The sequence below is a fragment of the Phocoena phocoena genome, chromosome 7, assembly GCF_963924675.1.
Source record: "Phocoena phocoena chromosome 7, mPhoPho1.1, whole genome shotgun sequence".
Classification (NCBI taxonomy): domain Eukaryota; kingdom Metazoa; phylum Chordata; class Mammalia; order Artiodactyla; family Phocoenidae; genus Phocoena; species Phocoena phocoena.
Window position 1 is genome coordinate 20219585 of NC_089225.1, and position 20387 is coordinate 20239971.

Here is a 20387-nt window from a genome sequence, read left to right on the forward strand (position 1 = left end):
GATGACTTTATTTCTCTAAAACAACAATGAAAAATCATGTCCTTCCTTTCTCTGTACCTTCTAGAGAAATTGTTTACCCCCTGTTGAGATTTCATTAGAACGTAAACATGACTTTGGGATTGGTGGTGGCTTTTGGGTAGGTTACTGTGGAGTTTGTACTTTGTCTGACGGGAATCAGTATGTACCTCTTTTTTTTTTTTCTTTCTTTTTTTTTTTTTTTCCAGGTCCTTGTTCACCTGGGCCTCCTGACTAAGGAATCTGGATTTAAGATTGCAGAGACAGCTTTCAGTGGTGGCCCTCTTGGTGAATTAGTTCAGTGGAGTGATTTAATTACATCTCTGTACTTACTGGGCCATGACATTAGGATTTCAGCTTCACTGGCGGAGCTCAAGGAGTAAGGAGATTATTTTTCAATTTTAAAATCAGAATACAAAAAAGAAATTGTAAACTCTTAAAGCCCTCTCTTGGTGTGTAATTTCTTGTGGAGGAAAATGAAAGTGATAATTCACGAAACAGGAGATAAGAAGATTATTTTCAGAAGCTAAATACATACACTGTGAAAAGGCTAATATGTTTTCATTGTAGCTGCAGGCTCCAGAGGCTTGATAAATGAATGCCAGAAAATTCAAACTAAGGAGCTTATTCTTTGCTGTTAGAGGTGCTTCCAGCATCTGCAGCAGGCAACATTATTGACTTTCCTAATTCCCTGTCTCTTGCTGAAACTCATACCCTTCCCCACTCAACAGCAAGCTTTCTAAATCTTCAAACGGGGCAGGTTCCGGTTTGCAATTTAATTTGGATAGAATGAGTTTCTCGAAAGCCCCGATCCAATCCTATTTCAGTTAGCCCACTTTCAACTCTGCCTGGGTTTTCTGATTTCACTGAAATGTGCTTCTAGCTCAAGCCCTCTCTTAATCCCTTTTAGATTGACACGACTGGCTAAGCAGAAATGCTTAGAGCCCCTTCCCTCCTTCTTGAATAACTGCCCATGGAGACTCTCTACCCAACAGCCAAGTTAACATCTAGCAATATGTCAACTGTTCCAAGAGAAATGGTTTGAAGGAACATTCTAGAAATAGAAGAGGTGTTTAGACAATGTATGTCTCACCCTGCTCCTACTTTATTGTCTAAAACATTGATGCCCAGAGAGGTCACTTGTGTTAAGTCTGAGGTCCACATCGGATTAGATGCAGTATCGGGATGAAAGCAGTAATATCCGTAAAATAATGTCAGCTCTCTTTTTGTTAAATGGTTTCCATACACTGAAACCATGAGCCGGGCTTTAGTTACAGTGGTGGTATCAACAGTTACGACAACCATAACAGTGATGATGCCTATTAAGAGCCAACATTTGGGGGTTTTCCCTGGTGGTCCAGTGGGTAAGACTCCACGCTTCCAACGCAAGGGACCCGGCTTCGATTCCTGGTCGGGGAACTAGAACCCGCATGCATGCCGCAACTAGGAATCTGCATGCCGCAACTAAGGATCCTGCATGCTTCACCGAAGATCCCATGTGCTGCAACTAAGACCCGCAGCAGCCAAAATAAATATTTAAAAAAAAAAAAAGCCAACATTTGTTGAGCGCTTCCCGTGCACCAGTTACTAAGTGTTTTACATGTTTTATGTTACTTAGTCCTTAGTGCAAACCTGGAAGTAGGCACTGTTGCTTTCTGCATTTTAAAGATGAGGAAACTGAGATTCAGACCAAAAAAGATTTCCTCAAAGTCCCATGGAGAGTACATGGAAGAGCCAGGATTTGAGCCCTCTGTCTGACCTCAAAGCCTGTGCTCTTGACCACCGGAGCGCAGTGCTCCGTTCAGAACTCGATAAACCTGAGGTCTTCTGAGCTCTTCACCACTTTTGTCCCTTTAACAGCTGCCTCCTGTTGCCTTCCTCCCGCTTCTTTTAAAACACACTGGGGAACACAACGTACGAAGTGGGTGCCTTCATACGTTGAGCGTTCATTCCTTCTGTGCTCTCTGTGGGCTGCTTCTTGGTATGGGACATACAGAGATGACCAGCGTGTGGCCAAGGAGATGCCAACCTTTTGATAATTACCACTGATACGTTGCACAATATTGACACTAATTGCAATGGGATTAGTTCTAATTGAGGTGAGGGTGCTCAGTACAGGGAGTGCGGAATCTGTGAATATTGCTCACCACTGTGTATTGAGCACCTAGAACAGTGCCTGGCACACAGTGGGTGCCCATAACTATTTACTGAACAAATGAGTGAAGGGATGAATGAATGAGTCGGGGGTGAAGAAATGGAGTACAATGGGAGCTCTGGGGATAGGCGCTCCCCAGGGAGCTCCGAAAAGGCGTATTAGGGATCTACCAGGCAGAGACTTAATTTGCTGGTCGAGAAGATGATGGAGGTCTTTAGGCCCTGGTGACAGGGCCAGATGTGTTTTATTTGAGTAGATACTTGTGGAAGCAACATGGAGCAGTGGTTCCCAAACATGCCTGCACGTTAGAATCACCTGGGGATCTTTTTAGGCTCCCTAAGCCCAGACCATATCCCAGACTAATTAAATGACAACCTATGGGGGTAGGACTCAGGCATAAGTATCTGTTGGTGCTTCCAGGTAATTCCAAAGTGCAGGCAGGTTTGGGAACCACTGAATACAGGGTGGACCAGGAGTCAGCAACGATGGCTGAGCAGGCCAAATGCAGCCCTGTGCGTTTTTTGTTAATCAAGTATCTCGGGCCCAAAGCCACACCCGTGGCTGCTTTCCTTCTCCAAGAGCAGAGCTGAATAGCTGTGACGGAGAATGTGTGGCCTGCAGAGATGCAAGTGTTTACTACCTGGGCCTTTACAGAAAAAATTTTCAAATCGTTGGGAAGAAATTGGTTATATGGAACCTACCTCTTTCAGAAGCCCAGTGGAGAAAAGGGTGCCTGGGGCAGTGTCAGTATGGAGCTCTAGGGCAGAGCCCTATTGATGACTCTTGCCCTTTGGAGCAGGGTGTCCATAATCTGGTGAAGGACTGTTACGGGGTGTGAGCAGGGATACAAAGGCCAATGATGACTGACTTCTGGGTGAATGGCAGTATGGGTAGCACTTATTTGCCCCACCCATGTGAAATTGATGTACGATCAAGCATGTTGGCTCAGTAAGGGTGGGTTTGGATGGATGGGTGGGTTTGGATGGGTGGGTGGATGGAAGGAAGGATAATGAAAAGTATAAACTATAGTGTCAGTTCTGTGATTCATTCTAGTCAGAAGGAAAAATTAGACATAAAAAAAATTTGCAAACAGTACAGGACAGTACAGAAAGAAGTTTATATTGTAGAGGCTAGAGATGGAAGACATTTAGGAGGTCAGTAAGGGCTGTATGATAAGAACAGTCTCTGGGTGAAACTAATAGGTACTGAGTATCTAGTATGCATAGGTACTTTCCACTGAATACCTAATTTAACTACCTGAAGAATTCCTGAGGTTGCTGTCCTACAGTCTTCTCTGTATCCAATCCTGTTTTGCGTGTGTGTGTGTGTGTTTTAAATGAGGACAGATTCAGAGAAGTTAAGTTACTTTCTAAGATCTCACAGCTGCTAGACAGTGGAGTGTGATTTAATTAGTCTGGGATATGGTCTGGGCTTGGGAAGTTGGAAAAGATCCCCAGGTGATTCTAATGTGCAGGCATGTTTGGGAGGCACTGCTTCATGTTGCTTCTGCAATGATCTGTTTAAATAAAACACATCGGGCCCTGTCACCGGTACTTAAAGACCTCCCTAATCTTCTTGACCAGCAAATTAAATGGAGACAGATTGAGACCCAGATCTCCCTTGGTTTCCAAGGCTGTGTTCGTATACAACCATTTACTTTTGCAAGAGTCAGAATTGAGGCTTTGGATGGACGTGATGAGTGGGCAGAACTTGGATAGGCAGCTGATTGGGAAAGGCCATGCCATCCTCCCTGATAAGGATTCTTGGGATGTTTATTTACCTATTAAAGTTGCTAAGTGCAGTACCTTGCAGTAAATTGTATTTTTTTTTCCCCTCTCTTCTTGTCCTTTCTCTAGAATAATGAAGAAGGTTGTAGGAAACCGATCTGGCTGCCCAACTGTAGGAGACAGAATTGTTGAGCTCATTTATATTGATATTGTAGGACTCGCTCAATTCAAGAAAACTCTTGGACCATCCTGGGTTCATTACCAGTAAGTGCTACATACTGTTCTTAAGTTTTTAGAGCTTTTTATTTAACAAGGGTTGCATGGTTGCTGGTAGAAAAAGCTTATCAAATATTACCTTTTTTTTCTTTTTTTTAATAATTGTCTCTATTTTTAACATCTTTATTGGAGTATAATTGCTTTACAACAGTGTATTAGTTTCTGCTGTATAATGAAGTGAAAGAGCTATACGTATACATATATCCCCATATCTCCTCCCTCTTGTGTCTCCCTCCCACCCTCCCTGTCCCACCCCTCTAGGTGGTCACAAAGCACGGAGCTGATCCCCCTGTGCTATGCAGCTGCTTCCCTGTGTAGAGTGTTTCTCATTCCTAATTGAAGTTCAGATTCTCCTCGGTGCCTTTTGACTTTCAAGTGCTATTCATTATTTTCATTGATTTCTTTTAAAAATAGAAAACAAATATCCAACCTCCTTTTTACCTTCCCTAACACTTAGCTTGCCTCTGTCAGTCTGTCTACACTAATCTCATCTGTTTAATCAAATAATGATTTCGATAAACTATGGACAGGGTCATTTCTTGTGTTCCTTAGGTTTGAGTTGATGACGTATTTCTCTGTCCCTCTCCCCTATCGGTATTCTTGTCATTCTTAGAAGAGAAATCTGGGCGTAGCTTGTCTGAATGCTGGGGTCTTGTACTTTTAAAGATAAGCCTCGTGCTTAGTATCACCAGAGTGCATGTGTTACTCTGTGTACAGTTTTTATTAGTAGAAGATCTCACTGTTTCCCTCTTGTGGGTTTGAGACCATGGTTTAGTATTTGAAACAATTTTACATGGAACAACATTTGAAACAATTTTACGAGCATGACACTAAATAACATTGAATTATATAATGAAGTTTTTTAATTTTTTCAATTTCCTTTCAATCTTTCTAAAAAAGGCTTCGTTTGATACTACTGTATCTCCAACACTACTTTTAACACTTGCATGAGAGTAGCTGTAAGTCTCAATGCTCAGCAGGCAAAAAAAGTACCTAGTTTGAGTTTAGTAATTCTTATTAAAGAAGAGTAATATGGAGGATTGATCAAGATGGCCCAGGAGGACGATGTGGGACTCACCCCCCCCATGTACACATCCAGAATACATCTAACTGTGGAGCAATTCTCATTGAAAACCAACTGGAAACTGGCAGAAAGACTCCTGTACCACCAAGACCGTAAGAAAGATTCACATGTAATCGGGTAGGAAGGGAAGAAAAGGGATCAGGTAGGGACCCCTGGGAGGGCACTCAGAGGAAAAGGGAGATTGCGCAAGTGGAGACCTGCCCTGGGAAGTGAGCGGTGAGAGCCACAGATTGGGCACCTGAGTCGTGGGGTTATACACAGGGGAAACAAGCCCCCCTTTTAGGTTGGAGGACCACTAGCACCAACAGGAGGGCTGTAGAAGGCCTAGACCCTGCTTGTGAGGAGCATGTGTGCCCTGGCTTGCCCCTGAGGCAGGGCAGAGAGGACGGACAGAGGTTTCCTGCAGCTGTCTCAGCACGTGCCCGCCCTAGCCCAGCAAGTGCTCTAGCCCCACTTACTCCATGTCACAAGATGGCACCGGAGCTGGGGTGGCCACAACGAGAGAGGAGACTGTGGGACACAGAGGCGACCTGTTCCCAGGATGGAGCCTGGGCAGTGGGGGAGGCGGTGGCCATTGTTGGCACTTACTCAAGCAGTGCATCAGAAGCAGCCCAGACCTCTCACGGCAGCCACTCAACCACAACTCACCCTCCGGTACACGCTGAGAGGTCACGCAGGCTCCAACTGCCAAGGGTGCCGCAGCAAGGCAGGGGTGGAGGAGATTGGGGGCAATGAATGACTGTGAGGGGCAAAAGGGTACTTGGACCCAAGGCTGCATCTGAGCAGAGCGAGGGAAACAATTCTCAACATAGAACCCCATGGTAATCACAAATCCCAAACCTACAATAGATACACAAAACATATAAAGAAAGGAACAGAAGCATACTACTAAAGAAAATCATCAAACCACAAGGGAAGAAACAAAAAGAAGAAGAAATGAACAGAAAACTACAAAAAAAACAACCAGAAAACAAGTAATAAAATGGCAGTAAGTACATATCTATCAATAGTTACTTTAAATGCCATTGAACTAAATGGCCCAATCAAAACACATAGGGTGGCTGATTGGATTTAAAAAAGATCTATCTAAATGCTGCCTACAAGATACTCACTTTAAAGCTAAAGACACGCACAGACTGAAAGTGAGGGGATGGAAAAAGATATTTCATGCAAACAGAAATGGCAAGAAATTGGGGTAGCAGTATTCATGTCAGACAAAATAGACTTTTAAAACAAAGCCTATAATAAAAGAAAAAGAAGAGCATTATATAACGATAAAGGGATTGATACAAGACGAAGGTAGTACACCGGTTAACATGTATGCATCCAGTACAGGAGCACCCAAATACATAAAGCAAATACTAACGGACATAAAGGGAGAAATTGACAATAATAGTAGGGGACTTTAACACCCCATTTACATCAATGGACAGATCAGTAAGGCAACAGTGATCTTAAATGACACAATAGAGCAGTTGGGCTTAATAGATATCTACAGGTCATCACATCTGAAAACAGTAGAATACACATTCTTTTCAAGTGTACGTGGAACATCTCCAGGATAAATCACATGCTAGGCCACAAAACAAGTCTCAACAAGTTCAAGAGGATAGAAATCATATCAAGCATTTTTTCTGACCCCAATGGTATGAAACTAGAAATCAATTGCAGAAAGAAAAATGGGAAAAGAACAAACACATGGGACTAAACAACATGCTACTGAAAAAAACAATGGATCAAAGAAAAAAGAGGAAGTCAGAAAATACCTTGAGACAAATGAAAATGGAAATACAGTCTCTAAAATGTATGGGATGCAGCAAAAGCAGTTTGAAGAGGGAAGTTTATGGTGATATGAGCCTTCCTCAAGGAACAAGAAAATTCTCAAACAACCCCACTTACCACCTAAAAGGATTAGAAAAAGGAGAACAAAGCCCAGAGTCAGCAGAAGTTGGAAAATAATAAAGATCAGAGAGGAAATAAATAAAAGAGAGACCAAAAAAATAGAAAAGATCAATGAAACCAAGAGCTAGTTTTTTTGAAAAGTTAAATAAAATTGATAAACCTTTATCCAGGCTCACCAAGAAGAAAAGAGAGAGGACCCAAATAAACAAAAGAAGAAATGAAAGAGGAGGAATAACCATTACAGCAGGGATCCAAAATATCATAAGAGTACTACGGACAGTGAAATGCCAACAAAGTGAACAACCTATAAGAAACGGACACATTTCTAGAAACATACAACACGCCAAGACTGAATCAAGAAGAAACAGACCATTTGAACAGACCGATCACTGGTAGTGAAATTGAATTTGGAAAACAAACAAAAAAAAACTCCCAGCAAACAAAAGTCTAGGACTAGGCAGCCTCACAGGGGAATTCTACCAAACACATAAAGAAAAACTAATACCTACCCTTCTCAAACTATTTCAAAAACAAAATTGAAGAGGAGGGAACACTCCCAAATTCATTCTATAATTCCACCATTACCCTGATACAAAAACCAGAAAAGACACTACAAAAAAAGAAAATCACAGGCCAATACCTTTGATGAATATAGATGCAAAAATCCTCAACAGTATATTAGCAAACCAAATCCAACATTATATAAAAAGAATCATACACCATGATCAAGTGAGATTTATTCCAGGGACACAAGGATGGTTCAATATTCACAAATCATTCAATGTGATATATACCACATTAACAAACAGAAGGATAAAAATCACATCATCATCTCACTAGAAGTAGAAAAAGCAGCTGACAAAACAACATCCATTTATGGTAAAAACACACATCAAATTGGTTAGAGATGTAACATAGCATAATAAAGGCCATTTATGACAAACCCACAGCTAACATCATACTCAGTGTTGAAAAGGTAAAAGCCTTTCCTCTAAATTTAGGAACAAGACAAGGATGCCCCCTCTCGCCACTTCAATTTAACGTAGTATTAGAAGTCCTAGCCACAATAGACAAAAAAAAAAAAAAAAAGAAAAGCATCCAAACTGGAAGGAAAAAAGTAAAACTGTCACTATTTGCAGATGACATAATACTTTATGTAGAAAATCCTTAAGTCTCCACCAAAAAACTATTAGAGCTAATAAATTCAGAGAAGTTTTAGGATATAATATCAATATACAGAAATCTGTTGCTTTTCTATACATTAATAATGAACTATCAGAAAGAGAAAGTAAAAAAAACAATCCTGTTTAAAATCGCTTCAAAAAGTATAAAATTCCTAGGAATAAACTTAACCAAGGAGGTGAAAAACCTATACTCTGAAAACTGTAAAACATTGATGAAGGAAAATGAAGATGATACAAAGAAATGGAAAGATACCCTGCACTCTTGGATTAGAAGAATTACTATTTTTAACATGGCCATGCCACTCAAAGCAATCTACAGATTTAATGTGATCCCTGTCAAAATACCCATAACATTTTTCACAGAACTAGAACAAATATTCGTAAAATTTATGTGTAACCACAAAAGAACCTGAATTGCCAAGCAGTCCAAGGAAAAAGAACAAAGCTGGAGGTATTTCGCTTCCTGACTTCATTCAGTCTATACCACGGGTCCCCGACCCCCAGGCTGCGGACCAGTCCTGGTCTGCAACCTGCTAGGAGCCAGGCCACACAGCAGGAGGTGAGCGGCAGGCAGGTGAGTGAGTGAAGCTTCATCTGCCACTCCCATCACTTGCATTACAGCCTGAACCATCCCCATCCCTGATCCGTGGAAAAATTGTCTTCCACGAAACCGGTCCCTGGTGTCAAGTCAAAAAGGTTGGGGACTGCTGGTCTATACTACAAAGCTTTAGTAACCCAAGCAGCATGGTGGGAAAGTAAATGGGTGTAGCTGCTATGAAAACAGTACGAAGGTTCCTCAAAAACCTAAAAAAGAGCTACCATATGATGCAGCAATTCCACTGCTGTGGTGTATATCCAAAAAAGTTGAAAACACTAATTCAGAAAGATATGTGCACCCCAGTGTTCATATCAGCACTATTTTCAATAGCCAAGGTATGGAAACAACCTAAGGGTCTTTCAATAGACAAATTGATAAAGAAGAAGTGGCATATATATACAGTGGAATACTACTCAGTGATAAAAAAGAAAGAATGAAATTCTTCCATTTGCAGCAATATCAGTGGACCTAGAGAATATTATGCTTAGTGAAGTAAGTCAGACAGAGAAAGACACATGTGGTATGATATCGGTTATATACCATATCTAAAAAATAAAATGAACATATTCAGCAAAAGAGAAACAGACTCACAGATACAGAAAACAAACTAGTGGTTACCAGTGGGGAGAGGAAAGGGGCATGGGGCAAGATAGGGGTATTGTATTGAGATACAAATGACTATGTATAAAATAGATAAGCACAGGGAATTATTTTGTAGTAACTTTTAACGGAGTATAGTCTAAAAAAATAATCACAAAAGGGAAGAATAGTAATGTGCTTTTTTGTGTCTTCCATTTATTACAGTTGATACTGTCTTTTATTTGTGGTCTATAAAAGTTTCCAATAAATTTTAAAAGGTGAATACATTTAACTAAACATCATAATTATTTTTGTTTTTGTTTTGCGGTACGCGGGCCTCTCACTGTTGTGGCCTCTCTCGTTGCGGAGCACAGGCTCTGGACGCACAGGCTCAGTGGCCATGGCTCACGGGCCCAGCCGTTCCGCGGCATATGGTATCTTCCCGGACCGGGGCACGAACCCGTGTCCCCTGCATCGGCAGGCGGACTCTCAATCACTGCGCCACCAGGGAAGCCCCATAATTATTTAATAGTGTCAATGGTCATGAATTTGGGTAAAAATCATGAAATTAGTACCAGCTTTACCAACTGGTAGTATGTATTGACCTACGTTTTATTTTGAATCACCTTCCTAAGAGAGCACTCGGAAATCTTTCAGTTAGTACAACTTGGAAGTCCCTTCATATGTTTCTTTTTTATTGTTATTCTGTAAAGAGATGTTTTGATGTGTTCTTTAACTTAACCAATAAATGCATCTTTAGTGGCCTGACCTAGTTTTCTCCATTTCAGGTTAGTTTATAGTTTAGTACTATTAACTTTAATGTCCAAGGTTATTCCAGATTGGAAGTCCTCTAGAATTGAAAGAAATGAAAATTCATAATATTGTTAAAATGACCATAATACCCAAAGCAATCTACAGATTTAATTTGATCCGTATGAAATAACCGATGACAGTTTTCACATAACTAGAACAAACAATCCTAGAATTTATATGGAGACATAAAATACCCAGAATTGTCAAAGCAATCCTAAGGAAAGAGAACAAAGCAGGAGGCATAACCCTCCCAGACTTCAGACAATACTAGAAGGCTACAGTAATCAAATCAGCATGGTATTGGCACAAAAACAGACATATGGATCAGTGGAACAGAACAGAGAGCCCAGAAATAAACCTGCACACCTACGGTTAATTAATCTTCAACAAAGGAGGCAAGAATCTACAGTGGGGAAAAGACAGTCTCTTCAGCAAGTGGTGTTGGAAAAGTTGGACAGCTGCATGTAAATCAGTGAAGCTAGAACACACCCTCACACCATACACGAAAATAAATTCAAAGTGGCTTAAAGGCTTAAATATAAGGCATGATACCATTAAACTCCTGGAAGAGAACATAGGCAAAACATTCTCTGACATAAATCGTAGCAATGTTTTCTTAGGTCAGTCTCCCAAGGCAATAGAAATAAAAGCAAAAATAAACAAATGGGACCTAATTTAACTTATAAGCTTTTGCACAGCAAAGGAAACCATGAACAAAATGAAAAGACAACCTATCGACTGGGAGAAAATACTTGCAAATGGTGTGTTCAATAAGGGATTAATCTAGTAACCCAAACAAAAAGTGGGCAAAAGACCTGAATAGACATTTCTCCAAAGAAGACATACAGATGGCCAGTAGGCACCTGAAAGGATGCTCAACATCACTAATTATTAGAGAAATGCAAATGAAAACAACAGTGAGGTACCACCTCACACCAGTCAGAATGGCCATCGTTAAAAAGTCTATAAATAACAAATGCTGGAGAGGGTGTGGAGAAAAGGGAACCCTCTTACACTGAGGGTGGGGATGTAATTTAGTGCAGCCACTATGGAGAACAGTATGGAGATTCCTCAGAAAACTAAAACTAGAGCTGCCACACGATCCGACAACCCCACTCCTGAGCATGTATCTGGACAAAACTCAAATTCGAAAAGATACCTGCACCCCTATATTCATAGCAGCACTATTTACAATAGCCAAGACATGGAAACAACCTAAACGTCCATCGACGTATGAATGGATAAAGAAGAAGTGGTATATATTTAAATGGAATATCACTCAGCCATGAAGAAGAATGAAATACAGTAAGTCCACTACATACCAACGAGTTCCATTCCGAGAGTGCATTCATAAGTCCAACAAAGTTAGCCTAGGTACCCAACTAACTCAATCGGCTATATAATACTGTACTGTAATAGGTTTATAATATGTTCTCATCTCTGAAAGTTTGCAACTTGAAGGTTTGTATGTTGGGCACTTAATGGTAATGCATTTTGCAGCTATATGGATGGATTTAGAGATTATCATCAAATCTAAGCAAAGTAAGTGAGAAAGAGAAAGACAAATACCATATGATATCACTTATATGTGGAATCTAAAATATGACACGGGGGCTTCCCTGGTGGCACAGTGGTTAGGAATGCACCTGCCAATGCAGGGGACACGGGTTTGAGCCATGGTCCAGGAAGATCCCACATGCCACAGAGCAACGAAGCCTGTGTGCCACAACTACTGAGCCTGCGCTGTAGAGCCCGCAAGCCACAACTACTGAGCCGGCACGCCACAACTACTGAAGCCCGCGTGCCTAGAGCCCATGCTCCGCAACAAGAGAAGCCACAGCGAGAAGCCTGCACACCACAACGAAGAGTAGCCCCCGCTCGCCACAACTAGAGAAAGCCCGCGCACAGCAATGAAGATCCAATGCAGCCAAAAATAAGTTAATTTTTTAAAATAAGTAAATAAATTAAAATATGATACAAATGAACTTATCTACAAAACAGACTTACAGACATAGAGAACACACTTGTGGTTGCTGGGGGTTGTGGGGTGAGGGTGGGGGAGGGATGGACTGGGAGTTTGGGATGAGCAGATGCAAACTATTATATATAGAATGGATAAACCACAGGTCCTGTTTTATAGCACAGGAAAGTATATTCAACATCCTATAATAAACCATAATAGAAAAGAAAACAATGAAAATTCAAAATATTAAGAATCTTCTCAAAAACAGAGTGGGGGGGGGAACACCCATTGTTGTGGAATTTCTTTGCAGTGGCAGTGATTTTCTCACTGGGCAGTGAAATGGTCTTGGGCAGAGTAAAGGGATTCATTGAGAGGAGACTACCCACTTTTCATTGCCTTTTGGATACACAGGCAGACCTCAAAGATACTGAGGGTTTGACTCCTGGCCACTACAATAAAGCGAGTATCACAATAAAGTGAGTCACACAATATGTTTGGTTTCCCAGTGCACATAAAAGTTATGTTTATACTATACTGTAGTCTATTGTATGCAACAGCATTATGTATTAAAAAAAATACATACATTTATTTATTTATTCGAACATAATTGCTTTACAATTTTGTGTTAGTTTCTGGTGTACAGTGAAGTGAATCAGCTATATGTATACCTGTATCCCCTCCCTCTTGGACCTCCCTCCCACCCACCCCCACCCACCCATTCCACCCATCTACGTTGTCACACAGCACCGAGCTGAGCTCCCTGTGCTATGCAGCATGTTCCCGCTATCTGTTTTACACATGGTAGTGTATTTATGTCAAACCTAATCTCCCAGTTCGTCCCACCCTCCCCTTCCCCCATGTGTCCACAGGTCCGTTCTCTACGTCTACATCTCTATTCCTGCCCTACAAGTAGGTTCATCTATACCATTTTTCTAGATTCCACATATATGCATTAATATATGATATTTGTTTTTCTCTTTCTGGCTTACTTCACTCTCTATGACAGACTCTAGGTCCATCCACATCTCTACAAATGACCCAGTTTTGTTCCTTTTTATGGCTGAGTAATATTCCATTGTATAAAGGACATGTATCCCAAAGTACATACCTTAATTTTAAAAATCCTTTCACAGGTATGAACTGCACAGAGAATATAATCAATAATATTGTAATATCTTTGTGTGGTGACAGGTGGTAACTGGGCTTATCATGGTGATCGTTTTGTAATGTACAGAAATACGGAATCACTGTACTACACACCAGGAACTGGCATAGTGCTATAGGTCAGTTATACTTCGAAAACAAAGACAAACTCATGGAAAAAGAGATCAGATTTGTGGTTACCAGAGGAAGGTGGCGGGGGCAGGGGGAGTTGGGGGAGTGGTAGTCAAAAGGTATAAACTTGCAGCTCTAAGATAAGTAAGTACAACCCAAGAGCTCTTATCACAAGGAAAACAAATTTTATTTTGTATCTCTACGATGATGGTTGTTCACTAAACTTGTGGTAGTCATTCCATGTTGTATATAAATCAAATCATTATGCTGTACACCTGAAACATATTCTGTGCTGTGTGTCAATTATATTTCAGTATAAAACTGGAAAGGGAAAAAAAGGTTTATATACTTTGTTGCTAAAAAATGCTAACCAACCTCTGATGATGCAGGGTTGCCACAAACCTTTAATTCGTAAAAAGTGTAGTATCTGCGAAGCGCAAAAGCGTGAAGCACGATAAAATGAGGTGTGCCTGCAGTTTCATGAAAAAGCAAGCTAAAAATCTGGGTTTGGTCGAGGATAGCACCATACCTTCTGCATCAGGTTTGTCCTGTTTTTTGGTTTGTTGCTTTTTTGAAATCTTCATGAATCATGGGCCACCATAAATGTTCTCTGCTCTATGGGAGTAGCCATATTTCTTGTTGCTAATAGGCCTTGTAAATAAACTTTTTTTTTCTTTTTAGCTACAGCACTGAAAAAAAGAAAGAGCTGTTTTTCTCTGGCGTTTTGTGACTGACAGGCATCTGATAAATGTGCAAAAGGAACTGAGCGTCCCTAGACTTACATATTCTCATGATTAAGAACGGCTGTTTGGGTGGAAATATGTTCTCAGTGGTAGCGTTTAGGTCAATTAAAACGGATGATTTTATTATTAAAATGGTCACCATTGATTGGTATTTGGTTCTTGTTGGATGAAAAGGCATATTTTCTCTGAGGGGATTTTATGGAAGAGTGTTTTATCCCTCCTTTCTTTAATAAATCATCTGTGTTAGTGATATTAGCTGGCAGGAGGTCTGTTAGGACTTCAGTGCTGCCGTCTTTGTGGTCTCATGCAGCCTAAGATCTCCTCCAGAGGCCAAGCAGGTCCTCTAGAAAGTTTCTTGCCCATTTCTTTCCCTTTTAAAGATTAGAAATTGTCGGCGCTCTCTGTATTCATCTTGGGTGATGGAAGATGATAAGAATTCTATTAAATGTAAAGGTATCATTGGGTTTTTTTATTTAGGAGCAAATCTATGATTCCTGTTGATCTTGGGAAAATATTTATAAATTCTGTCCAACTTATATAGGGACCCAGGACATTCGATGAAACATTTATTAAATACCTAAATGCGACTGGTATTCTGCTAGGTACTGCAAAACTCATCCATTTTGCTTCATGTGAGGCCTTTGCTGAGCATGGATAACACACAGGAAAGTGAGATGCAAATAGTCCAAGACATACCATGTTTTACATCAAACTCCAAATTAGGAAGTAGGTCCTGGCAAGGAGGTTGTGAGCGTCCATCTCGTAATAGTGTGGCTTAGTGCAGAGAGAATGTTCCAGAAATCCTTTGCCGTTGCTGCAGCCAGCCCTGTTAGGAGGCCAGCTGCCTCGGGCAGCGAGGCAAATATCTTTTTAAGTCATCAGTCTGTTCTTGATGCTCCAGACACACAGAAGACATTAGAGGAACAGCATCAATACTACCGGCACACACCCAATTCCAAAACACACAGGTGTAGAAAGTGATTGAAGAGGGAAGACTATAATTGTTCAGCCTCCTCTGTCCTAGACAGAGATCAGTCTCCTGCCTTGGGTTTATAAGACAAACCCAGATAAGCTAAAAAAAACCAGACAACTCCCAAACCAAAGCTTCAAGTATAAGCATGTAGAGTTATAAGTATCTCACGCATCCCATCATTCATTCTGTAGCCTTCCGTTGAGTAGAAGCCAGCCTCACGTAGCATACATATAGGCCCCATGTAATAAAAGTCCAAGATTTCAGGAGTTAGGCTCCTGCCAGGCATCTTTACTCATCAGGGTTTGTTTTAGTTATCCACATTTAAAATAACACCACTAAAACTCCAAGTTAAATATAGAGTCACAAGCTAGAGACGGTCAGTCAATTACAAACAAGTGGAGGTAGCCAGAGCCTTCAAGGCAAAGATTTCTCTGATGAGGGTGGCCTGTTTCTCCCTGCTGTGCCTGCTCAGGGCGCTCTCACCTTTGAATCCCAGCTCTGTCCCTCTTGAGGGAGCCGAACCTTCCCCAGCCCCAGTTGTCAGTGTGAGTCCCTCCAGCCCCTCCGCCCCTCTCCCATAGTGACCTTGGCAACATTGCCACCACCATCCCAGCTGTTTTCTTTTTTTTTTTTATTGAAGTATAGTTGTTTTGCAGTGTTGTGTTAGTTTCAGGTGTACAGCAAAGCGATTCAGTTATTTATACATATATATCTAGTCACTGTGAGGATCGAATGTTCCTTGAGAGCCACATGGGAATCCAGAAGAAGGACACTGTTTCTGGGGTCGGTTTGTATTTAACTTTGTGGTCCTGGCCCGCGCTCCTTCCACCTTGCCTCCCCTCTTTCTTTTCTTCCTTGTCTAGACAAATAGTGCTGAGCTCTGATGTGAAAATCATCACACTAAAATGACAATTTACTGTTGCTCTTCCTGGAAAATCCTATCTGGCGTTTGCATTCTTTTTTTCTGCAATATGCATTAATGTAAAAATAATTGGAAGATGGACTTCCTCCTAGTGGGGAAAGGAAGAAAGAAAGTGAATCAGATGCTTAAAAGTCATTGCCGTCATCTGATTCTAAAATGTGGGCTCTATCTTCATTTACTTTTATGCTTATTGGTCCAGTAAGAGCCATTCAGAATTATTACTGATACATAACAACAGAAAATAGTGCTTTTTCATTGGCCAGTCATGAGTTAAATTTACATCAGTGTTTTGAGAATCAGTGATGAAATAAATGTAACCAAAATCAATAAATTCTGTTTTAGTATTGATTCCTTTCTTCCGATTGGTCATTCTTTATGCACTCCAAAACAGTGGTCAGGAGGCTTTTTCTGTAAAGAGCCAGAGAGTAAATATTTTAGGCCTTGCTTGACCATGTGGTCTCTGTTGCAGCTACCACGTCTCCTGCTACTGTGTGAAATCAGTCATAGACGTACAGAAACAAATAGGTTTGGCTAGTTCAAATAAAACTTTATTTTTGAACACTGAAAGTTGAATTCCGTATAATTTTCCCATCACAAAATATTCTCCCTTTTCTTTTCTAACCATTTAAAAATGTAAAGAACATTCTTAACTAGAAGGCCATACAAAAACAGGCGATAGACCAGGTTTGATTGATGCTGTGCTAAGGCTTTTGTCCAATAGCCAAACAAAACATTGTCAGTTTCACTTCTTTTTGAGCTCTGGGAGAAAACAATAATGCCCTCTTACTATCAAATACATAAAAATCACCACTGCCTATTGAGTGAGATTCTAAGCTTTACCTAAAATCAGGTACTGTAGTTAGTTGATGAAAATCTTGAATAGTTGTTGAAGGAGACAGGACATGCCATGTGCTCTAAGCAGTATAAGACCTCCGTCTCAGTCTGCCCAGGCTGCTGTACCAGATCGTCACAGCCTGGGGGGCTTATAAATAGCAGATATGTGTTGCTTACATTTCGGGAGGCTGAAAGTCTGAGATCAGGGTGGCAGCATGGTCAGGTGAGGTCGCAGACTTCTCATTGTGTCTTCATGCGGTGGAAGGCGCTAGGGAGTTCTGTGGAATTTCTTTTATAAAAACACTATTCCCATTTATGAGGGCTCCACCCTCATGACCGTATCACCTCCCAAAGGCCCATGTACTAATACCACCTCCTTAGGATTTCAGCATATGAATTTGGGGGGACATAGTAACCTCTAAACATGGTAGTTCTTTATTTCTTCCACAGTTGTCCATTAGGCACCACTGTATGGTCAGCCCAGGCTAGGGGTACAGCAGTGACCATGGCGGTCTGCAGTTCCAGCTGTTGGGAGCTTTCTATTTCGCTGGTATTGGAGTATCTTCTGTGATTAGTCACCTCCTCTAGAGCAGATTATATGAGCTTTGTGATGGCTCTGGCTCAGAAGCCACGTGTGGGGATGTTTGGTAGACATGCTAGTATAAAACCTCTCAATTCCTGCCCAGTGGCATTCAGTTTAAAGGATTTGTCCATCTTTGGTGGTCCCTGAGGGGGTAGAGCTTTTGTTTCTTTGACTTTGGGGTCAAGGTTGTAGTTTCACCCATGGCGTCTTTTATCTTTCAGGTGCATGCTGCGTGTCCTGGACTCATTCGGCACCGAACCAGAGTTCAACCATGCCAACTATGCCCAGTTGAAAGGCCACAAGACCCCCTGGGGCAAGTGGAACCTGAACCCGCAGCAGTTTTACACCATGTTCCGTGAGTAGTTGTGTCTCACCTCTACTTTCCAGAATGCCGCTGAAGACAAATGGGAAAAGAAATGAGGCCACCTTGTGTTTTCAGCTGTGATTCCCGGAGCCCTTAGCTGTAGAAATGGGTGCTGTGGAACCTTTTTTCTTGGGAATAACTGGATTTTTTTTAAAACCGGAATTGAAAGGCTATGTGAACATTTTGTAAAAAACCTTAGAAATGTTCTGGAGAAAAATATTCCATATGAGGTGTCACTGGAAACCATCTGGGAAAGGACTTTGGATGGACTTTGGCGGGCAGTAAACATGCTTCATGCGACACAGACACTGTTTAGGGTCCACTTGATGATTCAAGAGGGATGAGGTCTTCCATGTGCATACATTTTCCAAGTAATTAAATCTTCATTTTTTAAGCATCCACCTTGGTAAAGAAAAAAAAGTCAGTCTTTTCAAAATGGAACGATTTAAAACTCTTTCATACCTTACTGGCTTCTTAAACTTTGGGCGTAGGATGAAATCTCACCCTCTCTTGCTCACGTGGTGTCCACGTTGCCACAAGCAGTGATAATTTTGTAAAGTGATGTAGTGGACAGGCTAAAAGTAGATGAACCCGCTGGCCCCAACTGTAGCCTTTCAACAATTTTCTGTGTTCCTTTCCCACATTCACCATTTCTTGTTGCTGCCATCAGTCTACCTGCCTGTAGCTTCATTTCTTTATAATTAGCTGAGGACTGTGAAGCCAAATACCAAATCCTGTAGTATTCATGCCAAAAATGAATTTATCATTTAAGTCCATAGACCTTGGTGATTCCCCTTGTTGAGGTGAATTCCTCTTCTGGAAATGAAAGGTCCCCCAAGTTAAGCAGCGTCCATTTGGACACTCAGTGCAGATTTCCATTTTCCTAAATTATTGGAATAATTTTAATCCAGAGATTTCCATCCTAGAATTAGGATCTGAGCTGCGAATCTGTTTCCTTCTTTAAAACCCAAGGCCCTCTGCCGTGCCTTTTCCCCATGTACTGACCCTTCCCCCTCACGTGCAGCCACCTGAAGGTGACCTTTTGTCGGATTCACTAAGTGCAGCAGCGAACCCATTGGACTAATCCTTGGGTGTGAAGTATGAGAAGGAAGGATGAATTAAGAAGGTCTGTGGCAGATGGGGAAGTGATTTTAAAAATCGACTCATGTTTAAATGTTCATTTTAGCTCAGAGCGGTGTTTGAGAGCGTTCTGTATGCATCGTAGACATTATTATTGCCGCTCCTGGAGCTCTGTCATCCTATCATAGCCTGTCACGGGGGCACAGTTCAGGGGACAAACTAATATAGGGCATGGTGGGTGACAGGTGGCTGGCAGCATGGTGACACATGGCTAGAGTTACCTTTGGGTCGACACTGCTGTGTAACTTTGAGGGGCTGCGATGAGGTGACACAAAATAACCTAAGAAGTGGCTTGTGTGTTACTTCACATACATAAAATGTTAGTTGTGTCCAAAATGACCAACACTACTTAAATGACACGGTATATCTATGCCCTCCGTGGGATGGTATTTCCCTATATCTGGGGCGTAGAAATGGAAGGCTTTTCCAGAAAGAAGTTCTCTTTTAGAATGTTGGAATTCAGAGTCCAAAAGAACTTATTTTTATTCTCCATGAATGGAGGATTTCAGCAGTGTTGGTTGATTGAATTGAAATCAATTCACTGCTTACAATATAACTAAAGATGGAAAAATAGATTAATTCTTGTTAACCTGGGAAAGGGATAGTTTCTTAACTGACTCAGAATTCAGCAGGAATCCGGGGAGGGGGTGGGGCGGGGGGCAAAACTGATACATTTGTCTGCCTAAAAAAAAAAAGAAACCTGTATGGCAAAATCAACAACACAAAAAAATAACACCATAGCAAATTGTGTTACAGAGGATTAATATCGCTAATGTATAAAGAGCTTCTAAAAATTGAGAAGAAAACATTCCACAATCCAGTAGGAAATGGGCAAAAGCAGTTCGGAGAAAAAAGAAATGTATTGCCCCCAATATATGAAAACATGTTAACCTCAGTCATGATAAGAGAAATGCATTTTAAAACTGCACCAAGATCCCATGTCCCGCATATCAGATTGGCAAAAGTCTGAAAGTTTGCTGATGCAGCTCTTCCTATGGTGAGACTTAGGGAAGGCAGTGGGAATGCAGCCTGGCTGGCACTTCCCTGTGCAAGGGGATTTGTCACTGTCTAGCATAGCTTCCTAGGCATCCTTCCTTTGACAAGGTCATATCTAGGAATCCATCCCAAAGATAAGTGAGCAAAGGTCAGACATGGTATGTGTACAGTGTGTACAAGGCCATTTATTGTGGCACTATTTGTACTAGGAGAAGACTGGCAATAACCCAGAGGTTCCTAATAGGTGACTGAGTGAATAAT

The 20387-nt window shown here is 41.2% G+C and overlaps 1 protein-coding gene across 1 annotated transcript in view; it reads left to right on the forward strand.

Moving 5' to 3' along the window:
- MGAT5 (alpha-1,6-mannosylglycoprotein 6-beta-N-acetylglucosaminyltransferase) overlaps positions 1–20387 on the forward strand; it is a 224544-nt gene that overhangs the window by 94796 nt on the left and 109361 nt on the right. Inside the window, exons 7-9 of the mRNA XM_065880603.1 lie at positions 225–394; positions 4027–4161; positions 17848–17981. Coding sequence (XP_065736675.1) covers positions 225–394; positions 4027–4161; positions 17848–17981 — 439 coding nt within the window. The remainder of the gene's footprint in view (positions 1–224; positions 395–4026; positions 4162–17847; positions 17982–20387) is intronic.